We start from the raw sequence: 22,090 nt of genomic DNA, 5'->3' as shown, positions 1-22,090 counted from the left end.
TTACTCACAAATTTGAAAAGTTTTGAAATGAAATGCCTTGCTGTGTCAGTACTTACATTGTGAGATTATCTTCTTGCATAAAGATCAAGTCTCAGACACTAGAAAGAGAAGCCAAGGACTGTAGGCTTCGAACCGAAGAATGGTAAGTGTTTTTATTTAATATAATGAAAAGTTGATTTAAAGAAATAACTGCTGTAAAATATTAACTGGATTGTTTTTACACAATAATACCTTTAAAAAAAATTCAGCAAACAACTTTGGTGAAACTCAAAGCACTGGGCAACAGTGCACTGACATTAAGACTGTGCAGGTCAGATCCTTTTTCCAACTGCTGAGTACATACCTAGACAATCAGTTCCACAGATTGAACTTCTAGTAAGAGCAGTTTTATTGCCAAGCTGGTTTAATCAGCTGTGGATTGATGAAGCCCTGAAGAATTTGATTGTAATGGAATACTATAAAAAGTAAAGAAGCTGTTGAACTTCTATGGAAGAAGATATACGAAGTGGGGATTTTTTTGGTTTTGTATTTTTTTAAAAAACAACTTCAAAAAACAAAGTGTGGGTGAAGTATGCTGAGGCAACCAACTGAAAAAAGTTTAAAAAAATCCTTCACCCCAAAAGATGCTTGAACATTTTCCTTTTGCTTCAGATATATAGTGAATAGTCAAGTGGAGAGTTCCTTCTTTCACGTGGTAACCTAGAACTATGTATTTTAATTATTTTGGTAGATGCAAAGATACTTGAATTCCAATAACACTCCTCTAGTACAGGTCAGGCCTTCATTTAGAATGACTTGCAAAAGAGGATGAAAGCTGTATTTTTCTGCTGTTCAAGTTTTTTGTTGTGTTTGAAAAACATGGTAGTCTTAGCCTGCTACTATTCAGTTCAGAGCTTGTCTGTCATGTTCTGTGATGACTGAGAAATTAATGTCACTGTAAGAAATTGTCCTTACCATTTAAGAAAGGAGGCATAATAAAAACTACAAAGCTGGTTTTTATTTTAAACAGTGAAATCAGTATGTAATGAACACATGACAGCAGATGTCTTTTAAAGTACTGCTCTTCTGTTTTCCCTGCTCTTTCAGGGGAAGGAATCCATCTGCCCCTGACACCTAGGTTTTATTCAGGAGAGTGGGGAGGTGCAGATTAGGCAGCCTGCATGCCCTGAGAACTGCAGTGCAGAATGTAAAACAAAACATACCAAACTACTTGTTTACCATTCCTCTGTAGTACAAAAAGGAAACATCCCTACTCCTGCAGTTTGGAATTTTTCTATCATGCCCAGTGCTACTGCAGTTCATGCTGTACAATTTCTATGTAATTTTGGAGAAAAAATGTTTGTTAATGTGCATGAGCTGTTCTTGGCCACTTTTTTCAGTATCTTGCTTATTTTGGATTTTTTTTTCCATGTTAGTCCTGATAAATTTGCATGTATCAAATGTTTTTGTAAAAAAAAAAAAAAGGAAAACAACTGTCACTTTGACACCTTCCCCCCACCCTCCACTGTATGTGCAGGAGTTCTAGGTGTCAGTCGGGAAGCAAACAGTGAAGAATTTGGGGGCCTAAATTGGGTAAGGTGTGGAATTTGGTCTGAATCAATATGCAGTAGTCTTTGCCATATGTATAAAATGCTGAAATATGTTACTGTTCCTCTCAAGAGTCTATACTAATGTTATCAGTAGCCTTAACTTAGGTTTACAGCTATATATGCAATCAAGTGAAGCAGATCTAGAGAAAAATACTATAGAATGTACCAGAAACATGATTGCAAAGTCTTGTGGGATCAGGCAGCATCACAGCAGCCTTTAAATATAGGGCTTTGAAAAGCTCCTGAGGTATTTCTAAGAGTGATGTGATGTAATTAACTGAATTATTGATATTAGAATATTGCATTGGATATATAGTAAATAATTTAAAGGCTCTTTTGCAGTCCCGTTCAAATTCCAGTAGGAAAGAATAACTTCATATAGCTTATACAATAATTGCAGGATTAGAAAATGTAAAAATTAACAATATCCTATATTAAATATGACATAAAGGAGGAAAAATGATTCCTACTGTTTGTCTGTCTTCTGTTTAACCTCTAGAGAGAGAGAGAGACAGGTAACCATGTGCTTCAGGGATGCTTATGGTGAGCTGTGGTGTTGGTGATACAGATACATTTTTAAAGATTTACAATGTATGTGTGTGTGTGGCTTTTCCTTTGTCTTTGTTATTCAGCCAGCAACAGTTAAAGAATCTTCAAGCAGCTTTGGGCAGTAGACTGGAAGAATCTCTGTGCATAATCAATGAAAAAGTACCTTTTAATGACACAAGTATGTATTGCCTTGATCTGGGTTTCTTGTTTAATTTGGGGTATCCATCTGGAGGAAGTGCTTATAAATTAAAGTATATTAGCTGGAGGAAATGTTAGACATCTGAACAGACACTAGGAGGTAATTGTAATAAGTATTCATAATACTTGTCATGATCTTAAAATATCAAGTTTCTATATTATTAGATATATCTGTAATGAAAATTAAAACTTAAGACTTAGGAGTAATTTGCCACTTGTCTTAGTGTTGGCAGAAGATGGTAAAAGATGAAGGGATGCTGTCAATTTACTGGCTTCTCCACAACGATTTCTTTAGTTACTCAACTCAGAGTATTATTTTGGGCAGGGTATATTCAAGAGGATACAGTACATTAAGATGGGTATAAACCAGTGGCTGCAGAGATGTTGATGTGATGAGACATTACAGCAGTGGTGGTCTATGCTTAGTATTAATGGGAACTCTGTGAACCATGTCTTATGTCTGATCAGGGAACACCCAGACAATATCCTTACCCAGGGCAGAGGAATAAAATCTTTAACTGTGGGGACTCTCACCTGAAGAAACCTTTTTTTCCCCTTTGTTTCCAACTGCTACTAAATAAACTGACGTTCAGAGGGTACCACGAAGTTAGGAGTGCTCAGCCTTTGCATTGCTTTGGTGCCAGATCAGTGCTGTGTATTGGGTGCTTTTTTAAATAATTTGGATATGAGGTTGTACTTGGGTGGGCAGCGCTCTGTGCTCCTCTGGCATTGGGACCAGGAGGACCTGGAATAGCAAATAAGCTGAAAGTCGTGGAGAACTAGCAGAGAAATGAGAACAGGCTGTTGAGTTTCATGTAGGTTTTATTGGTAGCTCTTGCATTTTTCATTCAGCTTAAAGCTTGATGACAATATTTTGAATAGCCTTAGGGTTTCTGAAAGCTGATCTGGCAGGGGTGAACCTTCCAGGTCCTCCACTGGGTTTGCAAATGTGTCGGGGAAACACCAGATCAGCTTCTCGGTAAGAAATGTTGACTGTGGTACCGCGTGTTGCACGTAGGTGTCGGTGCCTTGTTGATACCCTTTCCACTTCTTTCCTCTCACAAAGATCACTTGGTCAGGCATCTGCTTCCTGTTTCTACTTTTGAGATGACTTTAGCTGACTTTTCTTTTTACAGGTGGATACTTTAGCAAGTTAATTAACTGCCCACTCAGCTGTTGTAGCCTAATGGTTTGCCCACTATTTGTACTATTTTCTACACAAGCAGATCTTTAGTGTAGAAGAATGAGAGTCAGCCAGTGATGTGGATTCCAAATGCCTTGCTATAGGCTCTGTAGTGGATTTTAAGCATAACTAGCTGCTGGCTTTGGTTTCAGTAACAATCAAATGACTTGTTGACTGCTAAGTGTGATTTTGGGAGTAGAAAAATAATGAAGCCTTCTGAAGCATTTCCTTGTAAGTAGGATTTGTTAATTTTGGACAGTGTGTTAATTACCTTGGTCTTGGACTACCTCTTCCCATGTGTTAACTGCTAAATGTGAATGTTTTAAAAATAAATTTCCTTTGTGTGCAAATTTTAAACTAAAAAGGTTACTTGTTTAATTGAGGATGGATTTGAACAGTTTTAAACTGTTCTGTAGGTACAAATATCCCTCTACTCTTCAGAAATCCTGCCCCTTTGTAACTGAATACTCAATCTGTTTGCTCTGTACTGGAACAGAGTGCTGAAATATGTGGAGAGTGCACCTTATTCTAAACTAGCAATAAATCAAGTACAGGAGCTTTAACAATGCAAAATGTAAAAAAAATCCTAATAATATTATTTGATAGTCCCTGGAATGTAATTGAAATTTGAAACTCAACTTGAATTCTTTAAGGGTTTGGCGTTTTCTTGAGACTTTCACTGCTGTTAGTGATGAATACTGTTCTTTTGGGCAAGAGGATTCTGCTCTTACCTATCAAATTCGGAGTGTTGAGAATGTAAATCAAATTTAACTGTCTGGGGCAAGTATAGAAGTGCTTTCTCTCCACCTTGTTATAGTAACAGTGTTTAAGTGAGAATGTTTAGGCCTACTGTATTGAATGCAATTGTTTGTATCTCTCTAGTTAGAATTATTTACATGAACTGTAATATTACTGCAATGAAATTTTATATTAAAAAATCACCTTTTACCATTAAGTGTCTCTAAATCATGTTTTGTTTGAGTTATAAGCACTTACTAAAAACCCAATATTTGTCCTCTAGGATCTAACAGATACAATGCTCTGAATGTGCCATTACACAACAGAAGATACCAGGTAAGCATTTTTCATGGTTTCCTATGTAAAAATGCAACTTTCTGCACAGATACTGAATAAACCCAGACATTTTAGTGACCCAGAATGGCAGGAGAGCCTACCTCACTACTATCATGATATTCCAAGGAAGATTCTGTCCACAGAGCCTCAGTGCTTTTCCAAGGTAGTCTGTACTGCTCTTAGGGTGAGGAGTCAGGTTGTCTCCATACTTCAGTAGCTAGCCCATTGAATGCTGGCTGATGGTCACTGTAGGTATTAACTCAGGTATGCCTTTCTAAAAGGAATGGCAAAAAGGTTTAATATTGGTCTCAAAGTTATATGAAATGTTCTTTTATGATGCCAGCCTGCAGTAAATTAGAGCTTGATGATTTCATTTTTAAAGTTGGTTAAAACTATCTTAGTTGAGAGGTCATACACTTTTTCTGGGAAAAAGGTAGTCTTGATATCTTAAGTTCCTTTGCCCTCAAAGTGAACCAAATCAGTGACATCACTTGAGCCCCAAAGAATATTTGCACTTGTAAACTATACGTTGGTGCATATGTTAGATAGAGTACCATGTTAATTAATGTTGTCACTAGTCATCCCTTTAAGGAATAGATCATGTCTCCAAGAACTCTGCGTGGTTTGCTTAAGCTTTACAGGTTACTTCTTGGCAGCACACCTCTTACTTGCAGACTAATTGCCCTTATTTAAATATTACTTAAAAAAGTCCTACAGTTTCTGCTCACTGCTGTAATTTCATCAACTTGAGAATGTGGCAAACTTGGTATCTGCAATTAACTGTTCACAGGAAACTAATGCTCAGATTATTAAGGCTTTTTACAGTAGTAAATCAGATACCTTGATGCAGCCAGTATTTTCCTATTTTGCTATTGTTGAGGATAGGCTCCACAGCACTCAGTGGTGGAGTTTTTTTTTCCTTGTATTATGATGTCTTGAACCTTGAAGTGAGTGCATTCCGATGCCAGCATAGAAAGGCTTCAAAGAGCTGCTTTGTCCTTTCTTCAGAAGTGCCTATAAAGAGACTGTGTCACTGTGAGAACAGGTGACCTGCTGTCTGGTTTTGTGATACAAGTAGCCTTAAATCAGCCTGTTGCTGCATACTGAGAAAAATCTGAGGAGCTGTGGGTAGAGTTTCTCCCTTTTGCTGTTTTCTGCTAGCCTCATGCTTCCAGGTCTGCAGCCTTGAGAATGTGCCATGACAGGTTTTTGACTGGCTTTGCCAGTGGAGGCAGAATGTTAGTGTGTTAGCACAGGCTGCAGAGTAAAGGGCAGCAGAACAGTAATATTGTCTGTTTTCCTTCTTTGCATAGCTAATTAACATACACAAACTAAGTATAATGACTACATTAATTACCACAATTCATATCCCTAATTGAGATTCTCTTGATTTAACACTTCATTGAAACGTTAGCAAAAGATCTCTAAAAGATAAGTCATCCTTGGCTGAAGTGTCACATTAACCTTATTCTCTCCTCCATAAATCACAACAGAACGTGGGTGGGTTTTTTTCTCTGTTGCTTTTTCAGAATATTCAATTTTTGGATTAATTTAATTAGTACCTTCCTACTTCTCAAAAGCCACAGAGCAGCTTTATTCATGAGCAGCAGCTCAATTCTGTCCAGATGGGAGAATAGGAATTGAGTGTTACTGGTTAGAGAAGCAGACGTCTTCCATTCTGGGAGAAAACCTCATTGTTTTTTACTAGTTAAAGTTAAGTTTCCTTACAGCCAAGTGTTAGAAATTTCTCTCTCTCACCACACTGAAAGAATTGAGCTGTTGTCAGCAATTAGTCTATAGGTCTTTAGAAATCTTAATTTCAAAGATGGCTTCTTTGAAGATGGACAGTAAGAAACCAAATGAGGTTCAATAAAAGCAAGTGTAGAGTCTTGCACCTGGGAAGGAATAACTGCTTGTATCAGTACAGGCTGGGGGATGACCTGCTGGAGAAGAGCTCTGCAGAGAAGGACCTGGGGGTCCTGGTTGACGACAGGTTGGCCATGAGCCAGCAGTGTGCCCTGGTGGCTAAGGGAGCCAGTGGGATCCTGGGGTGCATCAGGAGGAGTGTGGCCAGCAGGTCGAAGGAGGTGATCCTCCCTCTCTGTTCTGCCCTGGTCAGGCCCCACCTGGAGTATTGTGTCCAGTTCTGGGCTTTCTGGTATAAAAAAGACAGGGATCTCCTGGAGAGAGTCCAAGGGAGGGCTATGAAGATTAAGATTAAAGGCATGGAGCATCTCCCCTACAAGGAAAGGCTGAGTGAGCTGGGACTGTTCAGCCTAGAGAAAAGACGACTAATGGGGGACCTTATTAATGTTCATAAGTATCTGAAGTATGGGACACGGGGAATTGGCCAGCCCCTTTTCTGTGGTCTGTGGGGACAGGACAAGGGGCAATGGCTGCAAATTGGAGCACAGGAAGTTCCGCGCCAACATGCAGAAGAACTTTTTCCCAGTGAGGGTGGCAGAGCCCTGGGACAGGCTGCCCAGGGGGGTGTGGAGTCTCCTTCTCTGGAGATATTCAAGACCTGTCTGGACACCTCCCTGTGCAACCTGTCCTAGGGAACCTGCTCTGGCAGGGGGGTTGGACCTGATGATCTCTGAGGTCCCTTCCAACCCCTACAGTTCTGTGATTCTGTAACTGTGCTAACCACTGTGTGTTCTTGTGGCCTGTAGCTTGAGAAATGCAGTAGAGCCAACCAACCATAGATGGGTTTTTTTTTCATATTTAAGTAGATACATGTCAGATAAAATACTTCAATAACTGTCTTTACAGCTGAAGTTGCGAGACCTTGCTGGCCAGGCCCTGGCTTTTGTTCAAGAACTTGTAACAGCCCTGTTGAACTTCCATACATACACTGAGCAGAAGGTACAGATCTTCCCCATTGATTCTGCAACAGACACTATCTCACCGTTAAACCAGAAGGTAAAGCTTACACATTTCAGCTAAAAGTATATGCAATGACTTAAGACTTTCATGTGTGAATAACCTCAGTCGTGCAAATTTCTGCCACCTTCACTGGAGTGCTGTGAGTGTGTTCTGAGAGGCAGCCCCTCCTGCATGAGAAGTCTTTCTGTCGGGTGAATTCTCTGAAAGCAGGTGAAGGTGTAGCTGCAGGGAATTGTTTTCCCTGTGCCAGTGCTATAAGAGCAATGTGATAGTAAAATTAAGGCTTTGCTTTTCGAGTGCTTAAATCAAAGTGCATTTGTCAGAAGTTCAGCTGACTTATTTTAAAAATACACAAATACTGCACTGCTGTCTTGGTTAATGCACCGGGGAATGCGAGATCTTGAGACAGAAGGTCCTATGTTTAGGGTCTTTAGCTGTAACATGAAATAAACTGGATGCAAGGTAGGCTTATGAAGGAGAGAACTTGGATTCTGCTCCCTTGTCAAGAAACAACTTTATAATCTGATTTTTGGGCTATTTGTCTACAGACCTTTCTTGTAAGTGTTCAAATCTGTAAAGCATGATGAAATTATTATGAGAAGCCTGTCCTGTCTCTTTCTGTGCAACTCTGTAAAGACTCTTTAGAACGTATCATGCAGAGCTGTTAAGCTGCATCTTCTGACTTTCTGTTTCTATGGCATGAAACATGGAAAGCAACTTTGTGTACAAGGACTTGTGTGGGGATGCATATGCTTTGGAATAAACATTGCTTTAATGTCAGAGTTGTTGACTTCATAGTTCAAGTGGGTCTGTGTGCATTTGAGTTGCTGGATGACAGCATTTTCTGGTTCAGGCTAGCTTTTCAGTTTAGTAGCTTGTAAGGCACAGACATAAGCTGCAGTGATAGACATAATTTGCATTCATCAAATGGCTGCAGTGCATGCAGTGACAATGTTAACTGTCACAAAACTTCCCTGTCCTTGGGAAGACCTTCTGTAATCTCACTGCAGGCAAGAAACATGCTTGTGAAGGTGTGTATCCGCTAGAGAAATCCCACTCTGTTTACTTCCTCAGTTGAAACAGCTGTTGGAATAAAGAGTACACTTTTACAGAGATTAGCATAGATCTGAGTTGAATATTTTCTTTTCTTGCTACCAAACCTATTCAAAATGGCATATCCTTCTTGTGAAAACTGTGTGCCTTCTGTCATCTTCCAGATCCTTTGGGGCAGGAAGTGTGGCTCCTTGTTTATGTGGCCTAGCATGATGACTGAATTCTAAAGACACTGCTGCAGTTTACACTGAGGGAATAACACCAGGTTTCTTAGGCATCATTTCTCACATGTTTTTTTCCTTAATGGCCTAGTTAACTCTTCTTTGTTGCTGTTCAGCAGAGAAGTGCTTTCACACTGCTGAAACGTGCAACTTAATCAGAACTGTAATTTGATTCTCCTTTTCTGATAATTGACTCTGATTCAGTGGTTCAGGCTTTATTTTTTTCCATAACTGTCTCTCTTGTAGTCTGCCCTATTGTGTATTGATGACTTAATTTCCTCAGTACACCCTACCTTGGTAGCCCCTACCTCTCAGGGCTTTTGCTGTGACTTTCCAGGGATGAAGCATCTTTTGTCACTCACTGAAGATGCTGCTGCTCCTGTATTTTTGATAAATTTATCTGTTTGCTTGGCAAGTGTTCTCAGTGCCATCTTAGCTCCTCCACTGAGTGGTTCAGAAACCTCCCCTCCCCTTAATGTGGTAGAGCCAAGTGTCACGTAGTGGCTTAGCACACTTGCACTGATTTATTTTTCCCCAACTCCAGGTCTTGTCTGGCGCTTTCAAGCTATTTTCCCCACCAAACACTCAAAGTAGATGTGGACAATTCCCTTCCAGGTTCAAGTATTCCTTTTCTCTTTAAGTATTGGATTGCTGGGTTCTGCTGGGTTTTCAGCATCATGCCAGATAACTCAGTCCTCTCTGTTGCAACACAAGTCAGGAGCATTCTGCATGTGTTACTTTTTCCTCCTTAGATTTTGGAGTTTTCCCTAATTCCATCCAGATTTGTGCATGCATGAATGAGAGCTTGGCATCTCTCTCTTCTTGTTAACACTGTATTGCTGCACTGTAATAATACAAGAAATAATTAAAATTTCTCATACCCTATTTGCCTGGGATCTTTAGCTATGATTGTGGTATAAATAATCAAAGGTGAAGGTTTCTTTCTGTGGGGTAAAATAAAACCAAGATCACTGCTGACTACCAATATCAGTCTGTGGAAGAAGCTTTTTGTAATCCTGTGGAATCAAGTTGAAAGCTGATGATAGCTGTTACGTTCTGTGTGTAAGAGTAAACACCTCTGTTCTCAGTTACACTTTTCTGGAGGCAAAGTTAACCATGGAATTTTTCAGGAGTTTTTTTGTAAAGTCAGGCAGTTCTGTGAGGCCAGAGTTTGATGGGTGCCCAAACCTGTCACAGTTCTTGCAAGTTAGAATTCACCCTTTGATTAGGTACTGCTCCATCCTTTGCATTGGCATAAGCATGCTTGGACCCATGTTGAAAACCAGACTGGATACAGATGAAGACTAAGATGTATCTTTTGCTCAGGTTTAACTCAGTTTACATCCTCAGTGCTTTGCACAGTGTAGCTATGCAGGTGTTTGTGCTGATGCACAGGACCAGGGCTGAGAGACAAACAGCTGGGAGGAAAATAGGATAGTTTATTCTGGTGCCTGAATGGTGCATGGATTTGATGGAGTTGAGCAAGGAATGCAGGAATATTTAAACTCAAAAAGCAGGAGTTTGGTGTGCTGTGCATGGCAGTTAAAATGAGATAGGGTGCTGTGGTAAAGCCCTGGCTGGGTTTAGGTTGATCTTCTGTTGTAGTCTTCACTATTTATCACTTTACATTGAGGTGTGTGTTTGTGTGGCCTGTAGGAGAGGTTGCTGTACATCACTCACTTGACTTACATCTTACTGTTGATGTCCTGGGGATCATTTAAGATGACAGGTGCTTTGCTGAAGTGGAATGTTCTTTGTTAGCTCGAAACAACTTGCAAGAGCAAGCACCATTTTAAAATCTCTCTGTACTCAGTTCTCACAGTATCTTCATGAAAATGCTTCCTATGTTCGCCCTCTGGAGGAAGGAATGCTTCACTTGTTTGAGAGTATCACAGAAGATACAGTGACAGTCCTGGTAAGACTTCTTATTTTTAGCACTGAAGAAGATTTTTTTCACAGCAAAAATACTTATACATTGGATTTTTTTCCTTCCAGGAAACAGCTGTGAAATTAAAGGTCTTCTCAGAACACTTAGCTTCCTACCTATGCTTTTTAAGAAAGATTCTTCCTTATCAGTTAAAAAGGTACTTTTCATTTAATACTTCCAATTAAAAGCACGCTGTGAGGCATGCAGCTTTGTCAGCATCTACTACTCTAATATAATTCAACACTTAAAGTACTCTGGTGTACAATGTGGAATTTTTTTTCCCTGCTTGTTTTTGAACCTTTAGGTATATATATGTGTTTGGTTTTAGGGTTTGTTTGTGTGGGTGTCTTTTTAGCTGGGTAGTAGAGCTAAATCCATGTATTTTAAAGCTTCCCCCCTGTGCAGACTTTGCACAGATTGTTAATGTTACTTAATTTTATTCAGTAGCACTGATACTGTTTGGCTGTGGTACCCTTAAACTGTTAATTTCTTGAGCCTGCCTGAAGATTATTTGTCATGCAGTAAATATAGCAATGTAGTAGACCTTGGCCAGATGCACATCCCTTCTGCAGTGAAAATCTTTGTTCCCAAATGGGTTGAAGGGAGGTGAATTAGTAGTGCAAAGGACTGCTTGAAAAGAGGTTTTGGATTAAGCAAGAAGAAAAAGAACTTGCTTAATCCCTTCTTTGTACCTGTTCTCCTGCTCCTTAGGAAGCATAAGGTAAATTATACGTAGTAAATTATATATAGTAGAAGAAAAAGTCTTTAAACTGATAAAGCCAGTTCCTTGCCCTGAGTGTAAACTGTTTCTGGCTTGTGACTGAAGCTGCAAGGAGTGGGGTTAGTACATGTACACAGTAATTTCCATGTAAGGCTAAATTACTCTGATGTGATAACCTTTCTAAAATAAATTCCTAGTCATTTCTTGATTTGGATTGGGGACGTAGAGAACACTTGTTACCTATTCCAGAACTCATGAACTTGTTTTTTAAGATAATTGTTTGCTTTAAAAAAAAAAAAAATCATTCATATATTCCTAGTTTGGAAGAAGAGTGTGAGTCTTCTCTTTGCACAGCTGCTTTAAGAGCTAGAAATATGGAGCTGCAGAGAGACATGAAAAGGTTGACTGCAGTCTTTGAGAAGCTACATACGTACATTAGTCTTCTTGCATTACCAAGTAAGTACTGGTTTGGGCTCGGTTGGGTGTATGGTGACTGGAAGGTACTGGTTTTCCTCTAGGACCAGCATTGGATTTTTTTGGTTTGTTTTTTAAATCACATCCACGGATTGCCACTCCTGTGCCAGAGGACAGCCAGATTAGCACTAATCTTTAGGATCAGTTTAAACTGTGGGGTGAATTCTGCAGTATGCTCTGTCATCATGGACCCTCTTTTACCCAGAAGGAAGACTGACTGTGCTATACAGTGATTCTTTAATGCTCCACACTCTTCTTTCTGAATAGATGTGGGCATGGTGCAGGCCTGGATGTTACCAAGCAGTCACACATACCACATTTTAGATAGTCATAGTTAACTGCAGAGGAGGAGAAATGACTGCAGGTTTTAATAGTATGATTGTCATTATGTCAGTTATCACCTCTTAATCATGAAATTGTTGATAAAATATATTTTTATTACTAATTATAACTTCCAGCTCCTCATAGTCATAAGATTATTAAACTACAACTCTCATGATAATGACTAATTAAAATCAGGTAAAACATTTGCATGTGTGTGCGTGGGGAAACGAACTCCAAATGTGTACTGTAAATAAGAGGAGGAAACAGTTATTGTGTAGCTTCAGCTTATTTCAGTCCTTACTCTTAGAAGGACCCAGATGGTATGTTTCTACATGCATAATTGCTTTTTGAGACCAAAGCAGTTGCTATTTGTAAAATATGAATGAAATTTAGGAAACTTGCAAATCTTTTACCTGCCTACTCTGGCAAAACATGGTGGGTGGGTGTGGGGGTGTGTGTATATATATATATATATACACACATACATATTAGATATATATCAAATATGTATGTGTGTGTATATATATATACACATATATGCACACACACATTTGATATTGAAAGGGAATCTGTTGTTCTCCTGCTCCATGCAGATGTTTCTAGTAGGTGGAAATTGAATTATTTTTCAAAGCTAACTCTTTTCATGCATGGTGAAGTCTTAGTGTTGTTTACTTTCCTTTCTACCTTGTTCTCCTAGGTACAAAACCAGAAGGACTTCTTAGGACAAACTACAACTTGGTGTTTACAAACATTGCTGCAAGTCTTCATGGATTTCATGACATTTTGAAAGGTGATAGTACAGCAATATTGTTATGTTTCAGCTCTGCTTCCTTCTGTTTGTACTCTCTGTAACCATGCTGAATGTGTAATATGTGATAAATCTCATTTGTTTTGCCTTTGCAAATTAAGATAAGAAACTAAACCTTCTAACTGCTTGTTTTGGACGTGCATGCGTGGTTTTTCCCCTCTCTGTTTTGTTAGCTGCTGCTTGGAAGTTGCTGGAATACTTGTGGTCTTTCCAGTACTTCGTGAGCAGTATCACTTTATTTTCTGAACTCCATTGCTAGCACACAAAATGGAATGCTGTTGCATGTATGTATTTTCCCCAGCTTATGTACTGTTGACCTCATACCTGCTTTCCAAGTGGAATTTTTCCTTGCTGTTTTTAGGTTAATTACTATTTTAACATGAGCATGGAACCAAAGCTTACCAAGAGGTCTGTGTTCTTTCTGAAGCTACTTCCTTCTGAAAATTACTACTTCTTATCAGAAAAACATGGATATGTTATGTTTTCAGTGAAGTGATGTTTGGTTAAGGCTCAGGGATTTTTAGAACACTGATTTTTTTTTTTAGCTTATTTTTTTCCTGTATACCCTAGAATCTCTGTACCATATAGGTGTTTTCAGGGAGAAAACAATGCATATAGGTGGATTGTTTTAATACTAGTCAACTGTTTAAACATTAAACTTCTATAAGTCTAAGCAAAATCTGGGGCTTTTTGTCTCTTAGTAATAACATCAATAGCACTGCCCCATCTTTGCAGGCTTAAAAAAAGAAAGATTGTGTTAATGATTGTTCCTAAAACAAAATGAGACACTAAACCAAGAGTTTTCTAGCATATATGTCTATTGATGAATACCTTCTGCCTCTTAATGCAGCTAACATGGGGTGAAATCAACCCAACTTATACTTTGACAAAGGAAAAAATAGAAGTACAGAATAAAACTGTCAATAGAATTCATTAGTTAGCAACAGAAACCTTGTGCATAACATCTAACTATACTCCAGAATGATTGAGTTGTCACTCCTCCCTTCCTTCATAGCCCAAACTAATTCCCAACTGCCTGAGTTTGCCTCAAATTGTAACTTCTGGTGGTGGTTTCTCCACTCTGTAGCAATAGTACTTTATTTTAAATGTGTAGAATGCTTGCTTGTCAAATAATTACTTTTAATTAGGCCACCTTAGAATATTTGTTCTTACTTGATAAATACTTGAGTCTTTAAGTTTTGGTGCTGTTGCAATTAAGTAGGATATTTAAGATGTTTGGGGAGGGGGGGTGTCATTCCCTGAAGGCTGTTAATTTTGTTGGAAAGAACTTTAGAATATAGGAAGTAGCTTTCTGAACTTCTAGGAAACTTCTATATTTGCTCTGACAGAATTAAAACACGTTTCCCTTAAGTCATGTAAGTTTAATGCTCAGATATTGAACATGACTGAAAATTCTACTTGAAGTGTCCTGATGTAAGCATGTGGAAATGGAAAGTAGAGCTGTGAAATGAAGTGCTTGCTCAGTGTGAGCTTGGATCCTGTGTATAGCTATGATTTTTGGGATACAGAGAACGCTTAAACATACACCTTTATGCTGCCTTGTGTAACAGGCATGATGTGTATTCATTGTGAGCACAGACAGTTGTCTAAGGCTGCATGCTGAAGAGCTAAGAGTATCACAGAATCACAGAATCATAGGGGTTGGAAGGGACCTCCAGAGATCATCGGGTCCAACCCCCCATCCAAAGCAGGTTCCCTAGGACAGGTTGCATAGGGAGGCATCCAGATGGGTCTTGAATATCTCCAGAGAAAGAGACTCCACACCCCCTGGGCAGCCTGTCCCAGGGCTCTGTCACCCTCACTCTGAAAAAGTTCTTCCGCATGTTGGTGCGGAACTTCCTGTGCTCCAACTTGTGGCCACTGTCCCTTGTCCTGTCCCCACAGACCACTGAAAAGGGGCTGGCCATTTTCCCCTGCATCCCATACTTAAGATATTTAAAAACATTAATAAGGTGTCCCCCCACCTTAGTCGTCTTTTCTCAAGGCTGCACAGCTCCAGCTCACTCAGCCTTTCCTCATAGGGAAGATGCTCCAGGCCCTTAATCATCTTTGTAGCCCTTCTTTGGACTCTGTCAAGGAGATACCTGTCCTTTTTATAGCAGGGAGCCCAGAACTAGACACAATACTCCAGGTGGGGCCTGACCAGGGCAGAACAGAGGGGGAGGATCACCTCCTTCGCCCTGCTGGGCACACCCCAGGATCCCATTAACTCAGCCACCAGGGCACACTGCTGGTTCATGGCCAACCTGTCATCAACCAGGACCCCCAGTTCCTTCTCCACAGAGCTCCTCTCCAGCAGGTCATCCCCCAGCCTGTGCCTGGGCTAAACTTCTAAACAACTCAGAGGGGAGGAGTATTAAAAATCTGAGCTCATAAGCTGAATTTGAAAATGGTTAAGATCATAAAATGATAAAAATCATAACTTGACATAAATACACTTTCTTTTCTAGATATTTCCAAGCACTACAGTCAGAAAGCTACTTTAGAGCAAGATGTTCCAACTGCCACACAGAAACTCATAACTACAAATGACTGTATTTTGTCCTCTCTTGTGGCTTTAACCAATGGAGCGGGCAAGGTAAGGGGTATTTTTGTTGCAATGTAATGCCCTAACCTGCTTGTGCAGGTTTGTATAGGGGCTTTTTATGTGTGAGTGCTTTGGGGTTTTTTTTTTAAAATCATCTTAGATGAATGATATGTAAAATCTGTGTGTGCCTCTGATATTAATAATGTACAGCATCAGGTTTGTTCTAAGGTATTTTCAGGCTACGAGTTAAAAAAACCTGAATGGGTGTTCGAAGCAGGTACTGTGAAGAGCGTGCTTTGGGTTAGTAAGTTAAGTGGAAGAGGCTGTAGCTTGTTTGAAATTCTTGTTGTGAAGTGTATGTTTCTAAATAGGTGGGTTTTTTTAATAGTAATTGCTTTAATGAGCAATTTTTCTGGCTAACTTAATTCAAAATGTGACCTTTTTTCATGATGTGTCTAGATTGCCTCCTTCTTTAGCAACAACTTGGATCATTTCACTACTTCATTGAGCTATGGCCCTAAGGGAGGAACAGAGTTCATCAGCCCTCTTTCAGCCGAGTGCATGCTGCAGTACAAGAAAAAGGCGGTTGCTTACATGAAGTCTTTGAAGAAGGTTTGTTTAGCTGGCATGTTTGCACAGAGAAAGCATGGTTCTGTTGATAATTGGTTATGCTGAGCAGAATATAAACTAAGGATTTTCAGTATTTGGAATGGATGAGGTTCTCTGAGAGTCTTTGGCTGTGGAAATCAAACCCTTAGAGCAGTAATGCTATTGAAAAATTGAGAGAGCGGAGTTGCTCTCAACTGAGGGCATGTGCCAATTCTGCCCTGAGCCATTTCCACTAATTATTTCTCTGCCAAGACTCCAAGGAGAAGAGGGTAGCTTCTTACTAAAATTTCCTCCCATGTTCACCAGGAATATGGGGTGAATGACATCATATTCTTATGCTTGTGTTTACTGGAAGACAGTGGAGGGCAACAGGGAAAGGAAAAAAGAAAAGCAGCTGAAAAGGAGTTATGCTGGCGGAAATGTGCTGAACCAAAGGGCCAGGCTCTGCCAGATCTCCCTGCTGTCTCCATTAAAAATAATGCTGAAGTGATGGTGTGCTTAACAGTTGTTATTACATGGCTTGACTGCAATGTCTGTAAAGTGGACCTTCAGATGCATTTCATCATTAATTAACATCTGGAGCTTTCTCAGCACTTTTTAAGCAGTTGTACGTTTTGGGGCAGAATTTTTTGTGAGCTCAAATTTTGTTTTCTTCTGGCTGATAAACACTTGGAAGCTGCTTTGGAGGGTGATAAGAAAATAAAGATAGAATCTGTGATTTAGTGCAATGTGAAACATGTTTTGATGTTCCTTTTCTCCTCCTGCAGCCTTGTGCAGATTCAGTGCCTTATGAAGAGGCTTTAGCCAACCGCAGAGTTCTTCTGAGTTCCACAGAAAGTAGAGAAGGTCTTGCACAACAGGTATTCCGATATCTTTAATAATTCAAATGCCTGCAAAATAAAGACACACTGAAGTATTAATTTCTAATGCTCTGTACTGTTTTGAGTGCTTCTGTTGGGCTACACAAGATTTATTAGCACTGGTTAAGAGCAATGATTTTTCTTTTCAATTAGAATCTTTTCATAGATTTCAGTTTATCATTCTTGCAGTCTGCACACATTTGTATTTCTTTTCAGGAAGGTGAGGCAGAAGGATTTAAGAGACCTACACAGTTTGCTCATCTTACTTAAATGAGACTGATTAATACTAAAACTTTATTAGCTTGAATGCTCAGACTGTGCTTAAGTCACTGTCATTTAACTTTTACATCAGCAAAAGACTTCAGTGGTATGTGGTTGTGTTTTTATTTTTGTAGTGACCAGTATTCCAAGTGTTTTAGTAGGGATGAGATGAATCTGAACAGGAATGTATTTGGAGTGATAGGATGTGTGCTGTTCCACAGCTGGTTTTGTATCTGGACCAAGTGGGTGGATCTGTGCAAGCTGGGGCAGCTGGGAAGGTAGAGCTTGACTTCCTAGTGCAGAGCAAGACAATGCTAGTGCCAGGCACACATCTTTAAATATTTCATAAAATTATTCTCTGCTTTGATTTTTATTTTTTTTAACCTAATACGATGTTGCCACTTCTGTGCTGTGTAACTTTTGTGATGCATGTTTCAGACCAACTAAAGAACACTGTCATTTTTGACACATGAATGCAGTTAAGCAGACAGCTTAAATCAGTTTGCCTGCTGTGTTATTCATTAGCTTGCTTTAAAATAACTCCCAGTTTAAAATAACTGCTTTCAAACATTTCCTGTGTGGCTTTTTTCCCCCTTATGTTCAATAACATGGACCATAAACTTTCCCTTCTAAAGGTCCAGCAGAGCTTGGAGAAAATTGCAAAACTTGAACAGGAAAAAGAACACTGGATGTTGGAGGCCCAGCTGGCTAAAATAAAGCTAGAGAAAGAAAACCAAAAGCTGAAGAACTCTCTTAGTGGACATTTAACTGAAGCTGTACAAGAGCATTCTGCTTTGCCAAATGTAGCTGAACAAAAGAAGGAAACTGCAGAAAAGGGTCTGAAGGAACCTATTAAGAGCACTAGTCTGGTAAGTGACCTTTTCCCTTCAACAGACAAGAATCCGCTTTCTTTAGGAGTAGCACTGTTTGATCAGTGGAACACTAATAATGAAAGCTTTTTGACTGTGGTCAAATGCATTCATGCTCAGCCTCCTTGTATTTGCAAAGCTGCTTGCTAATACTTTCTGCAGGGTTTGGAACTTAGTGGAGTTTGAGACTTTGTTCACTTTCTTACGAATCACTGAGATGTTTTTATAGTTCTGTGCTTGTATGACTGAGGGGGAAATAATAAATGCTTAACTGTAGTTAGGAAGATCAGGTCAGCTCTTGGTTTCCAATGCTTTATTTCATCTCTAGGTATGCTAAAGCAAACAAAGTAGGTAATTAATATTTTTAAATGGGTGATAAGACTTATTACTGGTCAGTTTGTCTACACAAGCTTTCAGTGTTGTCTGGTGTGCCAATTTTTACATAACCTTCATAGGTGCATATAACTTTGGTTCAACAGTTGCTCTTGGATATGACATATATTCTGTCCTGGCCAACTCTCAGGCTGTCAAATGACCTTTTCCTGTTCATTACAAGTATTTAAAAGTTGTTGGCCTTTTTTTCCTGTGCCATGAAAAGCCACAATCAAAACTCAGTAGCCTTGGTGACTGTTAAGCAGGTATCCTTTACTGCAGCACTGGGCACACAGGGGATGCCTCCTCCTAATGTGCATACCAAAGGGACAGATAGACAGCTTTTATAAAAGACACATATGCTTTTTCATAGGGTTTCCAAAGGATGGTTAATTTTTCCATTATGAGAGCTCATTGTCCACCACCCCCATGGTGGTTTTGGTGGGCTTCAAAGACATTTGATGGCCCTTAATTTACTTGTCTTCATTACATGTCCTTTTGGTGAGCTTTAGCTTTTGCCTTGATAACAAAGCTATGGAGCTGGTTCCTCAGACTTAGGCACCCTCCTGCTCTTCTTCCTTCTTCTTCCTCTCGATCACTCCCTTCTCAGAGACAAGTTGTTTCTCCTGAGGTATCACAATGCACACAGTGTGCTGACATTGTGGTCCTTTATGTTGAATTTGCACATCCTTTACGTAGTTGGTGGCTGACCAACTAATATTTATAACGTTCCCTGCTTCATTCTGAATTATTTCTGAAGTCAGATTAACAGGGATGTCATCAGTAAGAAAAATAATCAGTCCACTCAGCTCTGCACTCAATAGAATTCTTTATTGATTCATTTCCCCCCCGACACACACACACTTTCCTGCTCCAGGCTAAAAATGACCAGCAGATTGTTTTGAAATCCCCAATTTGAAGTAAACTAGCATCTTAAGTTTATCTGCATTTGATCCATTAGGAATTTGAGGAGAATGGCTTTCTCTAGCTGCAGTGCTTAATCCAGAGTCATAAGGTCAACACATTACATAAATACTTTCCATAAAGCTAAATCTCTAGCCCTGTTTTGATCAGAAAAGTACCGTCTGATTCTATGCAAATATGTTCTTCCATGAAACCAGTTACTGGCATGCATCCCTCTCCTGGAGTTCTGTCAGTGCCTCACACTGCACTCTCACAGTAATCACACAAACCAGCTGCACCTTGTTGCTTTTCTTCCTCTCCCTCTATATACATCCTAAGGCAAAAGATACATCTGATTCTGTTCAAAGCATTCATGTATATTGTTACCTGTGTTTGCTACAGGTGGGGGTACTTAAACTTGGTTTTAGTTTTAACTGTTGCAAAGTTTTTTAATTTGAAGCCTTTCTGTGACTGAAGCCAAAATGGCTTGTAGCTGTGGTATCTGTTTCAGCAGCTCTCACTTATGTGTATTTTCTTTCTTGTTCTAGATTGGAATGTTGACTATAACTCCTGATAATGAAAAGGTAAACTGTTTTAAATGTTATCTGAGTACATCTGGTAAATACTTCAATTCTGACTGCTAAACTTTTGGAATAAGTTTAGCTAGCAAGAACACTAGTATAATGGTGTGAGTTACCCATGTAGTCTGTATGCTATATATTCAAGGATTTAAAATCCTTTTATTCCTTAATTTTCTTCTGTGTAGTTAACTGTTATCTATTACTCATTGAAGCAGTTTGAAGCTTTATGAACTGTGGTCCAGGTCTGTTCTCTGTAATTTGAGAAAAGCATTAATCTGTCTGTACTTCAGTAACCCTAACTGCATTCCAAGCCTCAATTAACTCTTGAGAAAGGGCTTAAGCCAACGACTGTAGTGCCTGGTGTTTAATACTTAAGTACAGGCTACCCCGAGCCAGAGGTCACACAAAAGACAAGTCAAAACATCTGTCAAGCTAAATGTTATCTCTTTATTTAGCACTACTATAACATAGGGCTTCCCACAGCAAGGATTTAGCAGAGTAAGACTCAGTGCCTACCCCTTTCTGGTACTGCAGGGAACTGATGTCTATCTAGTTTACTCCTCCTTTTCATCTGAAGGTGTGATTAAGAAGAGGGTGGGGGTCAGGTAATAATAACTGATGCAAGATCTTAAGAGCTGCTGTGTAGAGCTGAGCTTGAAGGTAATGACAAGTCACATGAAAGCTGCCTCTAGTGGGTTAGCCCGTAACTTAGAGTAAACTGACAAGTTGTGGGCTTTGGTTTTGGTTGTTTGGTGGTTTTTTTTAAAGTTAAAATGTCTAAAGAAATTTCTGGATTGGGAGGAGTCAGTAAGGTTTTATGTAGGTGAAAGAAGTCCACTTCTGCACTGGATTTTTCATCTTCATTGGAGACTTGATATGTTAAATCAAGATAACTTCTCACATCTTCAGTTACCTCCCTGTCCTTTAAGGAATTCTGACATTAAGTAAGAGTCATCATCAGGGTGACAAATTGCAGTGACCTGCTGTCTGGGGAAAATTTAATGCTTTTGGATAGAGCAGCCAGGCCTCAGGAGAGAAGAAAAATCAGAGTACAATGCAAGTACTCAGTCTTCTAAGCATAAACTTTTTGCTTTGCCAGGCTCCAGATGTTGAATCTCGTGAAGACCTGATAAAAAATCACTACATGGCAAGGATAGCTGAGCTGACATCTCACCTGCAGCTTGCTGACAGCAAATCAGTTCACTTCCATGCTGAGGTAAGCATGCAGACAGTGTCTATGAAGAGAGTAACCCCCTTTTTCAGCTTTCCAAGAGACAAGTGTTTATGACACTGAGTTTAAGTATGTTTCATTAAAATCTGTCCCTTGAATATGTTTTTTGGCTGTGGTCTAGGATGCAGAAAAATAGATACTTTTTCTTTAGTTAACATCAAGAATTAACAAAATGATTCATTGCATCTATGGTTTCCTGTTCTCATTTCAGGTCATGTGGTAACTTTTCTTTAAAGTTGTGACCATTTCCATTTGTATAATTAACTGATGCAGAATATACCAAAGCTGCAGAGAAAATCCTCTTTAAGTATTTCTCACTGGTAGATGATGTAGTATGGAGGAACCAGCTTCCTCTGATATTTGGGCAGGGTGTGAAGCAGGTTGTGTGTGTTGCTTTCTACTCATGAAATACTTCCTAGTAATTATGATAAATACAACATTTAAGAGATTTGCAATATAGTAATTCTGTAAGATTAAATAAAAAATTAACTGTTACACTTGCACTTGAAAATGTGCAGAATCTCTCACTAAGCTTCTTGAAATCTAAGGATTAGAGAAAGATGGGAGCATCCAAAACAATCACTCCAAGATGAAACGTGGCAATACTCTGAAACTAACTTCCCCCCCTCCCACCCTCCCTATCCTGTTCTGATTGACAGTGTCGAGCACTTGCCAAGAGACTGTCCTTAGCAGAGAAGTCCAAGGAGTCGCTCACCGAAGAGTTGAAGGTAGCGAGTCAAAACATCAGTAGATTACAGGCAAGTAGAATGTTAAATAATAGATGCATTACATAACAGTGCCAGGGGAAGCTGGAGAGGAAAAATTATAAACATCCAGCATGGTCATGCC

The 22,090-nt window shown here is 39.4% G+C and overlaps 1 protein-coding gene across 3 annotated transcripts in view; it reads left to right on the top strand.

Moving 5' to 3' along the window:
• Window positions 1–22,090, top strand: part of PPP1R21 (protein phosphatase 1 regulatory subunit 21) — a gene marked incomplete at its 5' end in the record, with an annotated part of 32,701 nt that overhangs the window by 6,668 nt on the left and 3,943 nt on the right. The window contains 14 exons of one of the 3 annotated variants that reach the window (XM_084261254.1): window positions 84–142; window positions 2,222–2,316; window positions 4,541–4,593; window positions 7,366–7,515; window positions 10,567–10,668; window positions 10,749–10,837; window positions 11,721–11,857; window positions 12,897–12,989; window positions 15,479–15,606; window positions 16,015–16,167; window positions 16,932–17,024; window positions 17,921–18,154; window positions 21,110–21,226; window positions 21,901–21,999. In XM_084261254.1, coding sequence (XP_084117380.1) covers window positions 84–142; window positions 2,222–2,316; window positions 4,541–4,593; window positions 7,366–7,515; window positions 10,567–10,668; window positions 10,749–10,837; window positions 11,721–11,857; window positions 12,897–12,989; window positions 15,479–15,606; window positions 16,015–16,167; window positions 16,932–17,024; window positions 17,921–18,154; window positions 21,110–21,226; window positions 21,901–21,999 — 1,602 coding nt within the window. Of the gene's footprint in view, window positions 1–83; window positions 143–2,221; window positions 2,317–4,540; window positions 4,594–7,365; window positions 7,516–10,566; window positions 10,669–10,748; window positions 10,838–11,720; window positions 11,858–12,896; window positions 12,990–15,478; window positions 15,607–16,014; window positions 16,168–16,931; window positions 17,025–17,920; window positions 18,188–21,109; window positions 21,227–21,900; window positions 22,000–22,090 lie in introns of all 3 variants that reach the window. The other 2 variants (XM_084261253.1, XM_084261255.1) reach the window with 2 other exon arrangements.

The sequence above is a fragment of the Gallinula chloropus genome (assembly GCF_964237585.1).
Source record: "Gallinula chloropus genome assembly, chromosome: 3".
Taxonomy (NCBI): domain Eukaryota; kingdom Metazoa; phylum Chordata; class Aves; order Gruiformes; family Rallidae; genus Gallinula; species Gallinula chloropus.
The sequence above is the reverse complement of the archived record's forward strand: the minus strand, read 5'-3'. Positions and strand labels throughout refer to the sequence as shown.